This window comes from Heptranchias perlo, chromosome 7, assembly GCF_035084215.1.
Source record: "Heptranchias perlo isolate sHepPer1 chromosome 7, sHepPer1.hap1, whole genome shotgun sequence".
Classification (NCBI taxonomy): Eukaryota; Metazoa; Chordata; class Chondrichthyes; order Hexanchiformes; family Hexanchidae; genus Heptranchias; species Heptranchias perlo.
This window is the reverse complement of record NC_090331.1, coordinates 73760462-73782743: the sequence shown is the minus strand read 5'-3', so window position 1 is coordinate 73782743 and position 22282 is coordinate 73760462. Positions and strand designations below refer to the sequence as shown.

Sequence of the window (22282 nt, the reverse complement as noted above, 5' to 3'; positions counted from 1 at the left end):
ACTTATGGTGTATTTTCTTCACACAAAATGTATCTTAACAATTTTCCACTAAGCAAAACATTCTGTCATCAAGAATATAGATTCATTTTAAAAAGGTTATGGCTGAAGAATGATTGTTTTTCAGAAAAAGTAGGCAGTACAAATTTGAAATGATTAAAGCTTAAGAAAAAAAATCCAGTGATTTTCTTTAGAATAGACAATGTATGTCAGACTAAGTGACCTTGTACTACAGATGTTAAATTAAAAGGATTATTTTCTCACCAGTCATGAGACACCTTTTTGAAAAACTAGCAGTATGTTTATATCTACTCCTAAAATAACCTTACAGCAATAGTGACACAATTAAGCAACAATATGTGCACAAAGTTCTCGAACAAGGCAGAGAAACGTCTTTTACTTACGTTGCACAGTACGGCTAAAATGCAGTGAATGGAGAGAAATCAACAGCTGCATAGGCAGATGTAGCAGCTGATGATACTCACAAGGATGCCACTGTAATGGATGATCTCACAAAAGGCAGAGCCTGGGTTGCTTTGTACACACAATATCCTGAATATTAATGAGTCTGCCCGAGTATGCTTTCTTCCCCTTCGCCCTACTGTAGCTGTGCCAAGAATTTGCAATATATGCAATATGCTGTTGTCATGGAAACAACGAGGCAGAACTGAATAAAAAATGCTGCAGCACCAAGTGTGCTAGGAGTATATCAAATAGTTTATTTATTCCTAGTTAGCAAATTTGCAATGACTGTTCAAAGAATCATACAGCACAGAAGGAGGCCATTGGGCCCAACATGCCATCAGTGGTGGAACGTAGGAAATTGGGGATGCGCAAGAGGCCAGAAACCTTGGTGGGGTAGGGCTGGAGGAGGTTACAGTCCAGGGAGGGATTTGAACACAAAAGCAGGAAAGAAACTGATGGAAACCAAAAGCAAAGTTCTGACGAAAGGTCTTCAACCTGAAACGTTAACTGTTTCTTCTTCACAGATGCTGCCTCATTTGCTAAGCTTCTCCAGCATTTTCTGTTTTTATTTCAGTTTTCCAGCATCTGCAGTATTTTGCTTTTGAATTAGAGTTGTGTATTCTCCACCTTCCCCCCCAATCCAGAAAAACAAAGCCAGCATAAGATCTCTTCCAGGGCTTTTATTTAAGAAACTGATGGAGCTCATCTAAGCGACAGATAGTCATTGGGTTTGAACTCAAGGTCTTGGTAGATGTAATATGTTTGGATTTTCAAAAGGCCTTCCGTAAGATACTGCATTGTAGACTCATGACTAAGGCCAGAGCATGAGCAGTCAGGGGACAGGTAGCAGAATGGATAGCAAGCTGGCTACAAAACAGAAAACAGAGAGTAGGGGTTAAAGGTAGCTACTCAGACTGGAAAAAGGTGGGAAGTGGTGTTCCACAGGGATTGGATCTATTATTCACAATTTACATTAACGATTTGGACTCGGGAATCAGAAGTACAATTTCAAAATTTGCGGACGACACCAAATTGGGGGGTGTAGTTAATACAAGGGAAGAATGCGTCAAAATGCTAGAACACATGGGCGCGTAATTGGCAAATGAATTTCAATATAGGTAAATGAGAGGTTGGGCATTTTGGTAGGAAGCATAAGGAGGCCACATACTGCTTGGATAATAAGAGTCTAAACGAAGTAGAGGAGCAAAGGCATCTCGGGGTACAGATACAGAAATCACAAAGTAGCGACGCAGATTAATAAGACCATAAAAAAGGCAAACCAAGCACTGGGGTGCATTTCTAGAGGGATAAAATTGAAAAGCAGAGAAGTTATGTTAAACTTGTATAGAACCTTGGTTACACCACACATGGAGTACTGTGAACAGTTCTGGTCTCCATATTATAGAAAGGATATAGAGGCATTGGAGAAGGTGCAAGATTCACAAGGATGACACCAGAACTGAGCGGATATACTTATCAGGAAAGGTTGAACCGGCTGGGGCTCTTTTCACTAGAAAAGAGAAGGCTGAGGGGTGAACTGATAGAGGTCTTTAAGGTAAGGAAAGGGTTTGATAGGGTAGATGTAGAGAAAATGTTTCCACTTGTGTGGGAGTCCAAAACTAGAGGTCATCAATATAAGCCAGTCACTAATAAATCCAATAGGGAATTCAGGAGAAACTTCTTTACCCAAAGAGTGGTAAGAATGTGGAATGCGCTACCACAAGGAGTAGTTGAGGCAAATAGCATAGATGCATTTAAAGAGAAGCTAGATAATTATGAGGGTGAAAGGAATGGAAGGGTATAAGAACATAAGAGCATAAGAAATAGGAGCAGGAGTAGGCCAATCGGCCCCTCGAGCCTGCTCCGCCATTCAATAAGATCATGGCTGATCTGATCCTAACCTCAAATCTAAATTCATGTCCAATTTCCTGCCCGCTCCCCGTAACCCCTAATTCCCTTTACTTCTAGGAAACTGTCTATTTCTGTTTTAAATTTATCTAATGATGTAGCTTCCTTGGGAACATCCTTACCGCATCCACCCGATCAAGACCCTTCACAATCTTATATGTTTCAATAAGATCGCCTCTCATTCTTCTGAACTCCAATGAGTAGAGTCCCAATCTACTCAACCTCTCCTCATATGTCCGCCCCCTCATCCCTGGGATTAACCGAGTGAACCTTCTTTGTACTGCCTCGAGAGCAAGTATGTCTTTTCTTAAGTATGGAGACCAAAACTGTATGCAGTATTCCAGGTGCGGTCTCACCAATACCTTATATAACTGCAGCAATACCTCCCTGTTTTTATATTCTATCCCCCTAGCAATAAAAGCCAACATTCCATTGGCCTTCTTGATCACCTGCTGCACCTGCAAACTAACTTTTTGATTTTCTTGCACTAGGACCCCCAGATCTCTTTGTACTGCAGTACTTTCCAGTTTCTCGCCATTAAAATAATAACTTGCTCTCCGATTTCTCCTGCCAAAGTGCATAACCTCACATTTTCCAATATTGTATTGCATCTGCCAAATCTCCGCCCACTCACCCAGCCTGTCTATATCCCCTTTTAGGTTTTTTATGTCCTCCTCACTCTCTACTTTCCCTCCCATCTTTGTATCATCTGCAAACTTTGATATGTTACACTCGGTCCCCTCCTCCAAATCTTTAATATAGATTGTAAAGAGTTGGGGACCCAGCACCGACCCCTGCGGAACACCACTGGCTACAGGTTGCCAGTCCGAGAATGTACCATTTATCCCAACTCTCTGCTTCCTGTTAGATAACCAATCCTCCACCCATGCCAGAATATTACCCCCAATCCAGTGATTCTTTATCTTGAGCAATAATCTTTTATGTAGCACCTTGTCGAATGCCTTCTGGAAGTCCAAATACACTACGTCCACTGGTTCCCCTTTATCCACCCTGTATGTTATATCCTCAAAGAACTCAAGCAAATTTGTCAGACATGACTTCCCCTTCGTAAAGCCATGCTGACTTTGTCCTATTAAATTATGTTTATATGCTGATAGGATTAGATGAAGTAGGGATGGAGGAGGCTCGAGTGGAGCATAAATGCCGGCATAGGCCAGATGGGCCAAATGGCCTGTTTCTGTGCTGTGGACTCGATGTAATTCTTGGGAGGGAAAATATACCTCCTGATGGACATTTGTATTGTGCACACTTACCAATAAAGCCTAATGGAACATGCTCCATTTTCAGTAAATCCAGGACTTACGTTCCCAGATCCAGTGAACATCATGGTGAATGAGCAAAAATTGCCAAATTAACAAACACTCTGAAGAGATGGACGAGACTTGGTAGAAAACATGAGAAAGTTTTCAAAGAACAAGACTATCTTCGGTGGCAATCTCAATGTACGGGAGACCACCATCTCAAAAAGCATTAGCCAATGCAGAGGAGAAAGTTGAGGCCACAGAGGAAGAGGAGGAAACTTCGGTTGAACTACATCATTCCAGTAGTTTAAATTCAGGCAAGACTTTTATGTTAATGCTATATTTTACATGTCACCAATTAGTACATGGAAAAATATATTATGTCACACATGGATTTATAATTAAAATGTGACGCATTTTCTCTCTTATACAATCATTAATGTATGGTACTTCTTCTCAAAGACATCATGTGAATAATTTTTTTCACATGGAGTATAGCAAGGATTCACAGAGTTCACTTTTCTTTTAAAGCACATTGTCACATCTCAAAGCGTTTCACACAATTAATAATTTTTTGAAACACAGCAGCTGATGTGTACCACCACCTTCTCAAGGGCAATTAGGGATGGGTAATAAATGCTGGCCTTGTCAGCAACGCCCACATCCCATGAATGAATTAAAAAACTGCAAAAAAGGTGTCTTTCAGGATCAATGCAGATTTGCTGCTAGGCAAATAGATATTGTGATAGCTCATGAATGCCTTTTTGCCAGTAGCATCTAAACACACCCAAAAAGTATGATTTTATAAGACGTGGAAATTGCTCCCCTTCTCCATATGTCGGCTCCACCAATTTAAAAAAAAAGTGCACCTGGAAGATCTAGATCCAAGTGAAACCTTCAGTGATTTTTGCAACATCAGAATCTGCAGATACCAATAAAGAACTTAACACTATTATTTCAGATGGGAATGAGGACAAGCAACAGACTAATCAATGACAGCCCAATGACATAATTGAAAACAATGTCCCAATAAAACAGGTGTGCCTCAATAAAACAAATGTGCCAAACAGGTAACGGTAGGAAGAAGTAGCATCCTACTCAGGGGTTGTTACCAACAGGCGTCTTGAGGCTGCAAGAGGCAAACAGATCTTATATATCTGTACGTAGGAGAAATACAGACAGCTACTCTAACTAAATCAGTTCAAGCTGCTCAACAGGCTGGCCCATTAACTTAAATATTCTCCATCGTCAACCAACTGGTACTGGCAAAGGCTTCAAAAACTAAGACATAGTTAACTATTAAGAACAAACAGAGTTCAGGCAGTTTTTTTCACACACATACAAACTAAGCAGGAAAGGTAACTGAAGCAAATTGGATCAATAAACAACTAGCTATTTTATTGGAGAAAGGGGAATAAATAAGCATCATAGTAGCAATCTGGGACCATTTTGGGCAGAAGCTTGTGTTGGGTTGGCCATCTACAGACAGATAAGAGGTGATTCAAATGTAGGATGTTGTTTTGCACAGATCTCAAATAATGGCCCATTCATTAGCAATGTCTGATCTTTCAGGAGACATAAGCATCTTGCGTTCATAAATTTCTTTGACCTCTAATGGTCTTTGAAGGGAGGCTTTTTAAGAATCAACAGAGACACAAGGGTCTCGATTTTCCCGGGAAATTACGGGTGCGTTGGAGGCAAGGGGACTTCATAAATCATGGAAATCCCGTTCGGGTTCGGAAGCCGGCTCCAACCTGCCAACTTCCGAGTTCCCCATGGACGCACCTGTGCTTGCAGGCGTCCCGAGTCTGGAAGTCCCGTCGGCAATTAAAGCCAGTGGGATGATAGTTAAAGAGCCAAGTGTACCTCATTGAGGTACTTAAGGCAATTTACTTATGACATATTAGGTAGTCAGAACGATTTTTAACTTACGGGAGGCTTTCCCATGGCTTCTGATTACACGCCTGGTGAAACCAGGTGTGAAGGGCCGGATCAGGCAAAAAGAAATGAAATAAATTTTTAAAAAACCATTGCACGAAGTTAAAACACAAAGTCAACCTACCTTTCCACCCTGCTCTGATGTCTCCCTCCCCAATCTCCCCCCTTCATCCCCCAGATGTCACCCCAATCTCCCCTTCTTCACCCCCCCCGAGCTTCCCCTCCTCGCCGATCTTCCACTCTTCCCCCCCCCGCCGATCTTCCACTCTTCCCCCCCGATCTTCCACTCTCCCCCCCCCCGATCTTCCACTCTCCCCCCCCCCGATCTTCCACTCTCCCCCCCCCGATCTTCCACTCTCCCCCCCCCCGATCTTCCACTCTTCCCCCCCCGATCTTCCACTCTCCCCCCCCCGATCTTCCACTCTTCCCCCCCCGATCTTCCACTCTCCCACCCCCGCCGATCTTCCACTCTTCCCTCCCCCCACCGATCTTCCACTCTTCCCTCCCCCCCCCCGCCGATCTTCCACTCTTCCCTCCCCCCCCGCCGATCTTCCACTCTTCCCCCCCCCGCCGATCTTCCACTCTTACCCCCCCACCGATCTTCCACTCTTCCCCCCCCCCCGCCGATCTTCCACTCTTCCCCCCCCCGCCGATCTTCCACTCTTCCCCCCCCCGCCGATCTTCCACTCTTCCCCCCCCCACCGATCTTCCACTCTTCCCCCCCCCGCCGATCTTCCACTCTTCCCCCCCCGCCGATCTTCCACTCTTCCCCCCCCCCGCCGATCTTCCACTCTTCCCCCCCCCGCCGATCTTCCACTCTTCCCCCCCCGCCGATCTTCCACTCTTCCCCCCCCGCCGATCTTCCACTCTTCCCCCCCCGCCGATCTTCCACTCTACCCCCCCCCCCGCCTATCTTCTATCTTCCACTCTTCCCCCCCCCGCCGATCTTCCACTCTTCCCCCCCCGCCGATCTTCCACTCTTCCCCCCCCGCCGATCTTCCACTCTTCCCCCCCCGCCGATCTTCCACTCTTCCCCCCCCCGCCGATCATCCACTCTCCCCCCCCCCCCCGCCGATCTTCCACTCTTCTCCCCCCGCCGATATTCCACTCTCCCCCCCCCCCCGCCGATCTTCCACTCTTCTCCCCCCCCACACAGATCTTCCACTCTTCCCCCCCCCTCCGATCTTCCACTCTACCCCCCCCCCACCGATCTACCACTCTTCCCCCCCCACCGATCTTCCACTCTTCCCCCACCCACCGATCTTCCACTCTACCCCCCCCACCGATCTACCACTCTTCCCCCCCCCCCACGATCTTCCACTCTACCCCCCCCCACCGATCTACCACTCTTCCCCCCCCACGATCTTCCACTCTACCCCCCCCCCACCGATCTTCCACTCTTCCCCCCCCCACGATCTTCCACTCTACCCCCCCCCACCGATCTACCACTCTTCCCCCCCCACGATCTTCCACTCTTCCCCCCCCCACCGATCTTCCACTCTACCCCCCACCACTGATCTACCACTCTTCCCCCCCCACCACGATCTTCCACTCTTCCCCCCCCCACCGATCTTCCACTCTTCCCCCCCCACCGATCTTCCACTCTACCCCCCCCCACCGATCTACCACTCTTTCCCCCCCCCACGATCTTCCACTCTACCCCTCCCCCACCGATCTACCACTCTTCCCCCCCCCCACGATCTTCCACTCTTTCCCCCCCCCACCGATCTTCCACTCTACCCCCCACCACTGATCTACCACTCTTCCCCCCACCCCCCACCACGATCTTCCACTCTTCCCCCCCCGATCTTCCACTCTTCCCCCCCCGCCGATTATCCACCTTCCCCCCCCCCCCCGCCGATCTTCCACTCTACCCCCCCCCCCCCCCACGATCTTCCACTCTTCCCCCCCCCACGATCTTCCGTTCCAGCGCCGGATGACGTCTCGCTCTCTCTCCCCCCACCCCCATCGCGTTGCAGCGCCTGCCGGGCGTGAAACCCAGAGAGCACGTTAATCACCACCAATTACGATGCGATCGCGTCAGAAACGGTAAGTTTTGTTCATGTGGGTTTGCCATGCGCACCTTCACCACCCCCCCCCCCCCCCCCAAACCACTGCCAACCTGCCACCATTTCAAAATTGAGCCCAAGAGGTCGGTCAGGAAAGCAGCAAGAAGACTATGCAGAAGAAATAATAACCTCTGCTCGATCGACGAGATAGATAACAGAACAAATCTATATTTCTACTTTAAACAAGAATCCCTCCTAGTGGGCTTGTGTACATGTGTTCTTTATTTTTGTAATGACATGCAAACAGAAGTTGAACCGATTGTACCAAATGGCCTTCATTGTACTCAGTGTGCTGTAGATCTTGTCAATCGTAGAATAGGCAGCTTATGAACCAACCAAATAGCACCTCACCTCATGTTAACCTGGTCTGCCTTCAGAGAGATTAAAGGAGTACATGTGCTTAAAACATGGAAATCTGGTCCACAGCACAAAGGTGTTTCATTAATACAGTCCCAGGTCCCACGACTGTGGTAGTAGATACAGGCAGCAGGAGATAACTTCCGTAAAAAAGCAGGCAACCAGATTGTTTAAGGGAGTGACCGACACCACTGAGCCTGAGTAGATAACTGCGGCAGATCCAAATCCGTAATAAGGGGTAGAGATACAGGGTAGGAATGCAGGCTTCCAGTCAACTTGAGAGAGAGAGGCAGGTTTGGTGGCCAAAACGGCTTTTTTCTGTTCCTAAAATTTCTTGCTTCTTGTGTTGTCAGTCAAGCAAGCCTCTTATGAAGCAGTCAGCCTGGAAGCAATAAATATTAAGGCAGCCTCTTGTTCCTATGGCTGACATACCACACAATTCTGAGGCAGATCTTACACAGCTACCCAGTTTTGTTAGGTCACAGTTCTCCAACTAAAACTGAAAGCATTTGGCACCTTGGAGCAAGCTACAGTGATATTATCACTCACCGTGCAACTCCTGAAGCCTCCATTGAGGGAAAAATAATAACGTATTTGCTGAAAGTATTGAGCTGTGACTTGAGAGCAGAGTATCTCTTGCTAGCAATCCAGCTGTTGTCCAAGAGCCTAGAGATACCCATTTCTGATGGACCCTGGATTTGCAGATATGTTCAAGCTAACTATAAACCTAGCACATCCCTTTATTTTTAGTTCTTATTAGCTGTCAATGTAATTTGGTGGGGGGAGGGTGGGGTTAAGAGAAGAGAATGAAATTAGCAGTTGGAGCCATTGCAATAGAGCTGGAGTCCTCAACGTCTTATATTTTTAGTATGAGAAAGAACAAAATAACTATAAAAAAAACATGTGGGGAAAGTGTACCAATGGCCAATCATGTATGACAAGATTGAAATTCAAATTTCTGAACATGTCCCTGCTTGTGATAAAGTATATGGAAACTGTGGTCATTTCAGTGGGAATGGGGGAGGGAGGGGTGATGAAATAACACAATCCATAAATAGTTGGATTTAGGTATAATGATCCGATAATGCATTTATAGAATTACTTTCACACTCAAACAGTGAAGGTAATCGAGCTCAATTAATTATGGCAAAATGAACAAATGGGTATTACCTACTCCTCAGAGTGCTGCTTGTAAGTTCATTACGACAGACTATACATGAATGTGGTAAGAGTGCTTATAGGCCAACCAGAAGGATTGAGGTTTCAGCCCAAGAGCTCCCGATGCTTGAACTCATCTGTTATGATGAGTACTTTGTTAGCTCTTTGGCTTGGCCATTGGATGCACTACTATGTACAGAGGTGAGCTTATTCATCTTCAAGGGGAAAGGAAAGTTAACAGGCAGCTACTTATTTTGTCTGGGTGATTCAATATGGTACAGTATTGTCTGAGGCAATTGAGAAATCTGCAGTCCAGGCACCATCCTGCATTCCTAGCCAACTGGAGGCTTTACTGTGTGGTTGGTTAACAGCATTGATTGGCAAAAATGAAATGCTTTTATGATATTAAATCCTAAAAGCTTATCAGGTTTCACAATGTAGTACACTTGACAATAGTTTCAAGACAGCTCTTGGATCTAAGCTGGGCATCTTCAGATCAATTCAGATTTTTCTCAGAACTTTGTCCACTTGAGCTCCATTTGGATTTTGGGTACCTCATCTTTGGAGTTCAGGTAAGTGCATTTACTTAATTGCAACAGATAATGCCTGAAATAGTCCCTAAAAAGGATTCAACCACATGAACTAAAATGAGGATTCAAAGCTCTGAATATCAACACTTTCAGATCTGAACTTTGTTTTCAGAATTCGTTGTTGAGTCTGAAATTATCCATATGCACTATACAGTAGGACATATTAAATTGTTAATCACTGGTGAGGTGATGTTGGAAATTTAACAGAACTTAATTGGAACAGGATATTAGCAGTATATGTAGATCTAATAATCCTTAATCATTTACATTGAACATGTAATTTTCTTGGAATAAACTGCAGACTACTTCTTCATAAACCAGCAGCAATCATTTCACCAGCATGTTTAACACCAGCCTATGGATGTCGTATTCCACTGTTCTCAGCTACCAGTTAGCTACGACAACTGATCAGGTATTAAAACAACAGCTGCTGAACAAGAACAGCAACAAAGTAAAACTCCTTCTTTGCTGAATTGTCATTTTTTTCTCCAACAGCAGAAAAACTGCTCAATACCAAAATATTTTTGTTATTAAAACTTGTTACTGATATGAAGCTTGTCTGTCACTTTTTCCCCCATACACAAAACATGGAATAACATAAACTACAAAGATCCAGTAAGTATTTTTGTATTATTACTAAGTAAAACGGGAGTAATTCCTAGCTGAAGCCTAATATTGAAGTTGAGCTGAAGTTCATAACCAGGTTCTGGTATCCATAATTCCATAACATCTATAAGAGTCTTGATTTAAGAGCAATAGAAGTGTTAAGAAGAACCGTTATAAATTCAGATAAAAGGATAAAGGAATGAAGGATACATTGACCTTGGAGGGGGTGTTGTCTGATTTGTGGCATACTTTTTGATTCAAATTTTTTCCAATACAAATTCCTATGCCCACATTTATAATGGGTTTTGCGTAAGTAAAGTCATCACTCAGATTGTGAAACTTTCCCACTGGATTCCAACAAATCGCTCAAAATGATTTCTGAAATTTTTTTCCGATGCCATTTTGTGTTTCTCAGGAACTTATGAAAGCATTAGTAAAAGAATAGTGCTAAGAAAATTAATGGGGCTAAAGGCTGACAAATCCCCAGGGCCTGATAATCTACATCCCAGAGCACTAAAGGAAGCGGGCCTGGAAATAGTGGATGCATTGGTGATCATCTTCCAAAATTCTATAGACTCTGGAACAGTTCCTACAGATTGGAGGGTGGCAAATGTAACCCCACTATTTAAAAAAGGAGGGAGAGAAAAAACAGGGAATTACAGACCAGTTAGTCTAACATTAGGAGTGGGGAAAATGCTAGAGTCTATTATAAAAGATGTGATAACAGAACACTTGGAAGGCATCAACTGGATTGGACAAAGTCAGCATGGGTTTATGAAAGGGAAATCATGATTAACAAATCTACTGGAGTTTTTTTGAGGATGTAACTAGTAGAATAGATAGGGGAGAACCAGTGGATATGGTGTATTTGGATTTTCAGAAGGCTTTTGATAAGGTCCCACATAAGAGGTTAGTGTGCAAAATTAAAGCACATGGGATTGGGGGGGAATATACTGGCATGGATTGAGAATTGGTTGACAGACAGGAAACAGACAGTAGGAATAAACAGGTCTTTTTCCGGGTGGCAGGCGGTGACTAGTGGGGTACCACAGGGATCAGTGCTTGGGCCCCAGCTATTCACAATATAGATCAATGATTTGGATGAAGGAACTAAATGTAACATTTCCAAGTGTGCAGACGACATAAAGCTGGGTGGAATGTGAGCTGTGAGGAGAATGCAAAGAGGCTCCAATATGATTTAGACAAGTTGGGTGAGTGGGCAAGAACATGGCAGATGCAGTATAACGTGGATAAATGTGAGGTTATCCACTTTGGTTGTAAAAACAGAAAGGCAGATTATCTGAATGGTGATAGATTGGGAAAAGGGGAGATGCAAGCGAGCATTCAGGTGCAGCAAGCAGTTAGGAAGGCGAATGGTATGTTGGCCTTCATTGCAAGAGGATTTGAGTACAGGAGCAGGGATGTCTTACTGCAGTTATACAGGGCCTTGGTGAGACCACATCTGGAGTACTGTGTGCAGTTTTGGTCTCCTTATCTGAGGAAGGATGTCCTTGCCATGGAGGGAGTGCAACAAAGGTTTACCAGACCGATTCCTGGGATGGCAGGACTGACTTATGAATAGAGATTGGGTCAACTAGGCCTATATTCACTAGAGTTTAGAAGAATGAGAGATGATCTCATCGAAACATATAAAATTCTAACAGGACTAGACAGACTAGATGCAGGGATGTTCCCGATGGCTGGGGAGTCCAGAACCAGGGGTCACAGTCTCAGGATACGGGGTATGCCATTTAGAACCGAGATGAGGAGAAATTTCTTCACTCAGAGGATGGTGAACCTGTGGAATTCTCTACCACAGAAGGCAGTGGAGGCCAAGTCATTAGATGTATTCAAGAAGGAGATAGATATGTTTCTTAATGCTAAAGGGATCAAGGGATATGGGGAAAAAGCGGGAACAGGGTACTGAGTTAGACGATCAGCCATGATCATTTTGAATGGCGGAGCAGGCCCGGAGGACCGAATGGTCTACTCTTGGTCCTATTTTCTATGTTTCTATGTAGAGAAAGATTAAAGGCTGGGGTGGGGGTGGGGGAGGGAGAAGGTGGAGCAGAGTTAGAAGGCAGGGAGGAGAGTAAAGGGAGGTACAAGTGAGTTAGAGCAGGTTCAGAGGTTAGGGATGACAGAAAAGGGGAGGGGAGGAAGTGGGATGTGGAGCAGAGAAAGGGGAAGGGAAGGACACAGGAGGAAAAGGGAAGGGTGGAGGGGGACACATACTCCAATCAGCATATACAATAATCACTATTAAAATGTTGCCCAGGACAAAAATTGCTGTTTTAACATTTTCTCAGTAAAGATGCTTTTAAAAAACATAAGCAAAATAATTTGATTAGCAACTTTAGACTAGGGCAGTTGGACCTGCCCAGAAATGCCGGGGTGTGTTGGGGGGGGTGGGTAGGGGGGATCAACCAATCGCAGGGATCCTGTCGGCCAGGTGAGCTTGTTGGGCCAGGAAGAAGCAGTGCCCACAAGCAGTGCAATAAAGGCACTCACCTCATGCATCCGACCCTTCCCGTCTACTTTCACCTGACATGAATGGGAAGCGATGGGAAACCCGAACAGGTAAGGTTGAATTTGTTTTATTATTCCAATACACAAAATATTAAGTACCTCAAGTATCTCAATGAAGTAGATTGACCTTTTATGTATTGGCCTGTCACTTTAAGTGGGGGCAGGACTTCTTGGTGTCTGCTCTCCACACTCAGACATACCTGCCTGGGTTAAACCCAGAAGCAGGCGTGTTGGAGCCGGGATGCAGTCCCGCTCTGAAAACAGAGTATTTTTAATCCCCACCTGCCCCCAACCCACTCGTTCTTGGGTGTTAAAATTTACCCTGATATTTTTGCCCAGAGCTATGATTCTGTGTGTTGTTGGTGTTTGAGCATGTGCAGTGTACTTCATGTCCCAGGATGCACCAGTGCTATTCAGTAGATGTTCTAGCAATTTTTGCTTAAAAGTTTTTCAAAATTATTTGAAATAACTCTTTATTCAAGTAAAATTTATATTGAGTGTTTCTTTAAACAGAGACACTGTGGGTATGAATATGCCATGAGAAAAATGGCAAACTGCAATTCACACACCTATTGTCGCTTTTGTTTTGTGTTCGATAAACTTCAGAAAGTGCATCGAGCTCAAAGAGCGAGTACTTTCCTTACTAGTTCATTTTTGAAAAAACACTGAATTTGGAAGCAGTCTCCAACTTTCTCACCTGTTATGTTGACAGTTAGAAACCATTAACTTTCTAAGTACTTACAGCTGTCAGACAGAGACACAGAGGGGATGATTTTCGGAGGCAATTGTGGGTGCGTTGGGGGCGGGGGCTCTGAAAATCGCAGAAATCCAGTTCGGGTTTGGAAGCCGGCTCCAACCCGCCGACTTCCAAGTTTCCCAGGGACCCACCTGTATGTGCGCGGGCGACCCGAAAATAGAAGTCCCACCGGCAATTGAAGCCGGCGGGATGACAGTTAAACAGCCAAATATACCTCACTGAGGTACTTAAGGCACTTTACCTGTGACAGAGCAAGTCATTAGAACGATTTTTTTAAAACTTAGCTGGGTGGCTTGCCCACCGCCTCTGAATTAAGCCTGGTGAAACCAGGAGTGAAGGGCCGGATCAGGGAACAAGAAACTAAATAAATTAAATAAAAAACCACAGAAGGAAGAGAAAACACTAAATGAACCCACCTTTGCACCCTGCTCTGATGTCCAATGTCTCCTGCTCCAATGTCCCCCTCTTCACCCCCCCAATGTCCCCCTCTTCACCTTCCCCAATGTCCCCCTCTTCACCCCCCCCAATGTCCCCTCTTCGTCCCCCTGATCTTCCCTTTTTCACCCCCCTGATCTTCTCCCGATGTCCCCCTCTCCTACCCCGATCTTCCAGACCAGCGCCGGATCTTCCATTTTCCCACCAGCACCCCCCACCCCCCCACCCCCCGACCGTCTTCCATTCCAGAACCAGATGACGTCTCGCTCTCTCTCTTTCTCCCCACCCCCCCCCGTTGCAGCTCCTAACGGCAGCCAGGCGCGAAACCCGGAGAGGATGTTAATCATCATCAATCAACATGTGATCGCGTTGGAAACGGTAAGTTTTGTTCATGCAGGTTTGCCATGCGCAACTTCACCCTTCCCCCCCCCGCTGCCAACCTACCACCATTATAAAATCGAGCCCAGAGTCTCCTCTTATTTTTTTTTCAAACGATTGTGGAAGGTTAAATCACACCAGTTGTGTTTTTCTGATAATAATTGGAATTTTTACATTTTCTTCTTGGGGCGTGTAGGAGTGGGGAGGGGGAAGAGAGAGATGGAGAGAGAAAGAAAAATAATTTTGCAATTAAAAGCATAAAACAAAAGGTAACATTTAAAACTATAACTTACCTAAAGAAAAACCAAGATGGCAGACAGAATCTCTGACAATTTTCAGAAATCTAGGATTCTGGAGCTTTTGAAGCTCCGTCTAATGGTAGAAATGTACCACTTCAGGCATAATTTGGGGCCTGTGATAACTAATAACTGTTCACTTAATAAATCAGAAATACTATTGAGGTGCCACCTAGAAGCATGACAGAAGTGGAGACACTCAAATAAAGAGTGTACAACTTACATACTAAAGTTAATATATTATATAGGTATCTTCCAATAGTATTGCAATAATTTGTGACAGATTTCATACTCCAACAATCTGATGCTCATGCACAGTGTTGGTTAGGTAATGCTTGTAGTTCATAACTAAGAACTCTACCAAAGAAATATACACACATTTTCATGGTTTCTGCATAACAGATTATAGGGCACAGTAATGCCTGTTATATACTACAGACGATAAAAGGAGCAGAATTTATTTTACCTGTTGTTGCTCCGTCTCTAGCAGTCAATTTCCCATTGATCCCATTTGCCTTTGTCACTGTGTAGGCTGTTTGACTTCCATCCTGTTGGTGTGCCTCTGCTGGGTGCTCTCTGAATGTGTAGCCGTTCTCAGTCCTGGATATACATTCACCTGAAGCACTCTGCTCTTTAAAATCTGCAGCAAACTGATGTGAAGAAGTCTCGAGGAGAGTGTTTGAGACCCGCTGCGGTGCATTCGCCTCAGACTTCCTGTCATCTGCCATTCTTCTTTGTTAAACTCTCAGCTGTAATTAGAATAAATGTACCTGTTATTAAGGCTGACTGCGAACCACACACTCCTTCTCACTTAATTTCACTTTCAGATAATTTACAGTAACTACTTTAACGACTAACATCAAACGATTAATAGGAGAAAGCCTTTTGTGACAATTTAGTCACCAGCATCACGTTACTTTTCCCTACACTGGAAACACATTGGTCTGAGATTTCACTGTCAAGAGTGTGCCATGATTTTATATATCATAGCTTGCAGAAGTTGTTTTTGCAGATTTTAGATATGGTATTGTCTACCCAAAATGATACTTTGCTAGGAGATAAATCATTCAATTCAAATGTCACTTTGTGTGGTTTTTATTTCAAGCAATAACTCATCTCATTTTCTGCTCCTCATCACTGGTACATTTCCTCTTGGTAAGCTAAAGTATTAGAACTGTGCACTTGCACATCCAGACCCACATCCATTGCAGTGCAGCATAAATCGAATATTCGTTGAACAAGTAAATGGCTGCTCAATGGATTTTTGCCCATTTCTCTCGTCATTTCCTATATTAGCATGCATAGAACCATAGAAAAGATACAGCACAGAAGGGGGCCATTCAGCCCATTGTGTCTGCGCCGGCTTGAAGAACAACCAGGTTCCCACTCTAATCCCACCTTCCAGCACCCGGTCCGTAGCCCTGCAGCTTACAGCACTTTAGGTGCAGGACCAGGTACTTGTTAGAAAAGAGTTGAGGGTCCCTGCCTCTACCACCAATTCGGGCAGCAAATTCCATACACCCACCACCCTCTGGGTAAAAAAGTTTTTCCTCATGTCCCCTCTAATCCTTCCGCCAACAGCTTAAATCTATGTCCTCTAGTTCCTGAACTCTCCGCTAGGGGAAACAAGTACTTCCTGACTACTCTATCTGGCCCCTCATAATTTTGTACACCTCAATCAAGTCACTCCTCAGCCTCCTCTGCTCCAAGGAAAACAACCCCGGCCTATCCAATCTCTCCTCGTAGCTGCAATTTTCAAGCCCTGGCAACATTCTTGTAAATCTTCTCTGCACTCTCTCCAGAGCTATTATGTCCTTCCTGTAATGTGGTGACCAGAACTGCGCACAATACTCTAGCTGTGGCCTTACCAGTGTTTTATACAGTTCCATCATTACATCCCTGCTTTTGTATTCTATACCTCGGCTAATAACAGAAAGCATTCCGTATGCCTTCTTCACAACCTTATCTACCTGTACTGCCACCTTCAGGGACCTGTGCACATGCACTCCAAGGTCTCTCACTTCCTCTACCACTCTCAATATATTCCCATTTACTGCGTATTCCCTTTTACTGTTTGCCCTCCCTAAGTGCAGTCCAATATTTACCTTATCTAATATTTCATACCTCTCCTCTTTAACTACTACGTCCGGATCATCCCTTTCCTTTGTGAATACGGAGACAAAATATTCATTTAAAACCCTACCCACATCCTCTGCTTCGACACACAAGTTACCCTTATCATCCCTGATAGGTCCCACCTTTTCCTTAGCTATCCTCTTGTTCTTAATGTACTGATAAAACATCTTTGGGTTTTCTTTAATCTTACTAGCTAATAATCGCAGTACGAGTAAAAGAGACAACAAGGTTATAACAGAAATCTCTTTAGAGAATATATTAGCTCAGAGTCAGAGTATTTTCAGTAACAATGAAATAAAAACAGAAAATATGGGGAATAATCAGGTCAGTCTGCATCTGTTTTTATTTCAGATTTCCAGCATCCACAATATTTTGCTTTTATTTTTAGCAACATACTGATGCAGTCACTATACCTAATGTTTGTAGTAAATTGCTGCACAACATGGAGATCATTCGATTGGAAACTGTACAATTCCCAACTACATTGGTGGCATTCCCACTGTGATACCAGCAAGAAATCCTACCCTTTGAAATATACTTTTTTTCTGACATTTTGTTTTTCAAGAAATGGTTTCAGAAGACTCCATGTAAATTCCAATTATTATTTTTCCCAACAAAATTTACAAGATTATTTCTCCTTTATTTCAGATAATCTAAGGCTGAATTCCTTCATGGAATCGTGTCTTGGTAAAAGCAGGAAGCTGCTTCTTGCTATGCATTTTTTTCCCATAATTGGTTTTGGAGGAGAAATAAGCCCAGTTTTGTTTTTTTTCCCCTCTAGTGTGGTGTGCACATAAAAGTGAGAGCAAAAACTCATCATCACCTTTTCACTCCTCTATAAGAGGCTGGAGAGAAGCCACAGGAGATGGTGCTGAACAGACAGATTTTGCCCCAGGTGCCCCCGTTAGTTAAACGGGTTTATGTATGTTTAGGTTTTAACATTTTTTGCCCACAAAGTTGCTGGAAGTGCGAAGGTAACAGGGCATTTAGGACCTTGGTGAACATGGCATAAAAAGCGTATCGCCTTAACCAGAGATTTAAGGATTGAGAAACAAACAGAGGAAGGACTGAGAAGGAGGGTTAATTAGAGTGGGTGAATTCAATGTCAAATTAGGCACAGAAAGAGAAATAGAGAGGGAAAAATATTTGAATTGAGAGAAAAAGAGCCAGAAAGGAAAAGTAAGAAAAAAATTTAAATTTTAAATTTAACATTTTTAAAATCTCCGAAAACAATTCACAGCCTGAAGGAATGAGACTCCACACTTATAATTGTTCACTTTCTGGGCAAGAGATTGGCAGCCATCACTGGTATTAATTACTAGACTTAACATTCTGTGGTGAGTTATGGGGCCATTTAATGTGCAAATGCAGTAACTTCATGAAAATCACGGGGAGGTTAAGTGCAGGATGCCGTTTTCGCGAAGCTAACGGCGGAGCGGCGCAAATCGGCCAGCAACTTGTGGCGATTCCCAATTCATGGGGTATCTCTTCCTCACCGCAAGTTGCTGGCTGATTTGTGCATTAATAACAGCATGCGTTGTTCAGATGCTGTTATTTTTTCAGCAATGTCTGGGCCATGGTGTGTAAAATAATTTTTAAAACCATTGTGTATAACATATCACCATCTGCTGGTGGAAAACATCACTGCAGTAATAGTTTAATTCAATGCAAGAATGGAAAACGATAATGAAAAGTCAAAGATAAGGGTGTTGGACTGGAAAAAAGGCAATTTCAGCAAGAAAGGACCTGGCCCAAATTTACTGGGCAGAAAAGTTAGCAGACAGATTTGCAGTAGGAAATTTTCAAATATGGATAGAGTACAAATTAAATACATTCCTGTAAGGCAAAGAGAGGTGCATCAAAGAAGAGAATTCTGTGGATAAATAGAAAGATTAAAAGGCAGCATATGATAAAGTTAGGGCTAACAATACTAAACAAAATTATGAGGAATATAGTAAGTGTTGTAAAGAGGTGAAAGGGATATTAGAAGGACTAAAATTGAATATGAAAGATGACTAATAGATAACGTAAAAGGAAATAGTTAGTGCTTTTATAAGCATATAAAAAATAAAATAATAGTTAAAAATATGGTAGCACTACTCAGGGATGAAGGAATGGGTTAACATGTGAAGGACGATGGTATGGTGGAGATATTAAATAAATATTTTGGGTTTTTTTACAACTTATGGTGGAAGTGTATGGAAGTGAATGTAGGTGTACCAGAAGAGGATAGGAACAATTGTTAGAGAATATTATAGAAAGGGAATTGGTTCTTAAAAAATAAATTAGCAGGACTCAAGATGGATGAGTCACCAGGCCCTGATACCATGTGTGCTAGACCATTGAAATCAGTTAGAGAGGAGGTAAAGACTGGACACAATTTTTCAATTCTCCTTAAATACATAAATTGTGCCAGTGGACTGGAGAGTATCCAAGGTAACAACTTGGTTCAAGAAAGGAGAGAAGGAAAAACCGGGTAACTGTAGATCAGTTACTTTAACGTAAGTTGTGGGCATGCTATTAGAAGCCATAATTTGAGATAAAATTAGTGGGCATTTAGAAACGCATGGGTTAATCAAGGACTGCCATCATGAATTTGTTAAAGGCAAGTTTTGTTTGACAAATTTTTTTTTGAAGATGTGGCTGATTGAACAGGTAAAGTGAATGCAGTAGATGGAGTGTATATGAATTTTTAGAGGGCATTGAACAAAGTGTCCTACAAGAGGCTTGTTGGAAAAAATATCTAGGTGTGTGGTACAAGAGGAAATGTAGCAGTATGAATGGAAAGTTGGTTGATGGGCAGGAAACTAAGAGTTAGGGTAAACAAAAAGCAAAAATACCGCAGATGCTGGAAATCTGAAGCAAAAACAAAAATGCTGTAAGCACTCAGCAGGTCAGCATTTGCAGAGAGAACAGACAAATTAATACTTCAGGTGTAGTCCCTTCACCAGAACTGAAAAAAATTACAGCTTCCATACCTGTGTGCATGTGTGCTCTGTGTGTGAGAGATAGAGAGAAGGACAGTTTTTTCCTCCCTCTTTCCTTTTGTTCTATTCCTTTTTAAATGCTGTTCATCTGTAATTTTTTCAGTTCTGATGGAGGGTCTACACCTGAAATGTTAAAAGCCTAGGGCAAATGGGTGTTGCTTGAATTAGAGAAGGGTTGGAAGTAGAGCACTCATAGATTCAGTGCTGGGTCCACTTCTGTTCTCAGCATATATAGCTGATTTGGACTTGGGCGGTTGGTTAATCACACTAAAGAATTGTGAATGAGGTGCAGGTCCATTATAATAATTTGAAAAGGAAGAGATTTTATAACCCATTTATACTGGGCTTGCTGCTGAAGGTTCTGTTGCCATTACTAACAAACTCCCAATATAATACAGCAGTGCTGCTGCCATTGGAAGTGTGAGCATTTCAGCCCTGACACCGATGGCAGAGATTCTCTATGTTCCACGTATATGACCTATGGCATACAGAGACAGCCAAAAGAGCTGAAGGGCTCTGCCTCCATACAGACAGTGAAGTAATTTGACTTTTCTCAATCACTGGATGCACCAGTAATCACATACAACATTTCTACAGCTGTCTCAAAGTCCATTTGGCTCCTGTAGATCCCCACCCTGCAATATAAAAAGCAGAATTGGAAGCTGATATTAGACAGCCCGTCTTGAAGCAGTTCTCCAAAATAAATGTGCCATTAGTCATCATCAAATCCAGCGCACAAGATACGCTTTCATGAATGTCCTTGTGACTTTAGGGTATAACTTATACAAGAATACAAGTGATACATTCAGCGCAAATGTCACAAAATCATTTTCATTTGAAAACTTTGAAGATTGCACTTTTAAAACACTGTAAAAACTGCTGTGGGCCCGGGTTCCCATATTTGTCTTTTATGTTAGTGATCTGCAATAGTAGCCAAGTTTGTTTTTCCCCTACATTCCCCATAATCTAGCTCACTGTTAAATGCCATTTGGTTACAAAACCTCAATGTCTCAGCCAACAACCATGTTAAAATAATACACAAGAACCACAAAGTCAGAATATTTACTTTGTGTCAGGGCCTGGAAGCATTGGCCACAAATGTATTTAAAAACATTTAGTAAATATTTTCATTCCATACCAGCTAATGCGCACCATCATACAGGTAGGTCAGCTTTTGATGCTTAATTTAGGCATTAAAAGATACTTGGTCAGATTCAAACCAGCAATGCAGTGGTGCACCTCCAGTAATTTTGAATGCACGACACTGGTGATGGTGAAACCTGCTGTGCCGGTCTGCTGGTATAAGGGAGAGATAATGTGAAACAATTGACCTTGTAGGAAGAAGGGGAAAACATTAGTTGCTGTCCTTTTTTAAAATCAACTACCAGTTTTGTAAAGAAATGTCATAACGATCAATGATAATAAGTGTTTTCATTCACAAAAAAAAACAAATTTAAAGCATAAAGCTCTTTCAAATAAATAACTCACCCTGGCTATGCTGCTTCAACTATGACTAGCCAGGGATGAGAATGGGCTGAACACATCAACTAAGACATACATGTGTCCTTTGGGACAAGACCTGCCTCAGATGCTGGTTCAATGCTCATTTTAAACAGCTGCTACGCCCTGGGAGAAAAGAGGTGTTTCAGAAGACTTAGTGTATAATTTAAATAGCCCTTATTTCCAAATGCAAGAAGTGGCTGGCCAAATGAGTGCTTGTCAATCTAGGGAACAAAGAGCAATTACAACCTCGGACCAGCTGCATCCAGTGCAATTAATTGTTTGCACAGCTCCAGTGATGACAACTATACACCGTCCCTTCAATTCAATTTTATTTAGTAAAAGTGAAATGGCTTCAATACCCTTTCCCATATGTACTCACGTATAACTGAGAAATTCATGTTACTGTTAGGCGAGTTCAAAGTGGGGAGGCCATCTTATACACAAGAATAAAACCCAGATGAGGCAGGCCATTTGATTTTTAAATTTTTTTTTGTATTCGTTCATGGGATGTGGGCGTCGCTGGCAAGGCCAGCATTTATTGCCCATCCCTAACTCCCCTTGAGAAGGTGGTGGTGAGCCGCCTTCTTGAACCGCTGCAGTCCATGTGGTGAAGGTTCTCCCACAGTGCAGATAGGAAGGGAGTTACAGGATTTTGACCCAGCGACGATGAAGGAACGGCGATATATTTCCGAGTCAGGATGGTGTGTGACTTGGAGGGGAACGTGTAGGTGGTGTTGTTCCCATGTGCCTGCTGCTCTTGTCCTTCTAGGTGGTAGAGGTCGCGGGTTTGGGAGGTGCTGTCGAAGAAGCCTTGGCGAGTTGCTGCAGTGCATCCTGTAGATGGTACACACTGCAGCCACTGTGCGCCAGTGGTGAAGGGAGTGAATGTTTAGGATGGTGGATGGGGTGCC

The 22282-nt window shown here is 43.3% G+C and overlaps 1 protein-coding gene across 12 annotated transcripts in view; it reads right to left on the bottom strand.

Annotated features, from left to right (window-relative positions):
* Window positions 1–22282, bottom strand: part of LOC137323874 (microtubule-associated protein 2-like) — a 329190-nt gene that overhangs the window by 94711 nt on the left and 212197 nt on the right. For all 12 annotated transcript variants that reach the window (XR_010963461.1, XM_067987893.1, XM_067987900.1 and 9 more), the window contains one exon: window positions 15212–15494. Coding sequence is in view for 11 of the 12 variants with exons in the window: in XM_067987893.1 (XP_067843994.1) it covers window positions 15212–15473 (262 nt within the window). In the remaining variant the exon portion in view is untranslated. The remainder of the gene's footprint in view (window positions 1–15211; window positions 15495–22282) is intronic.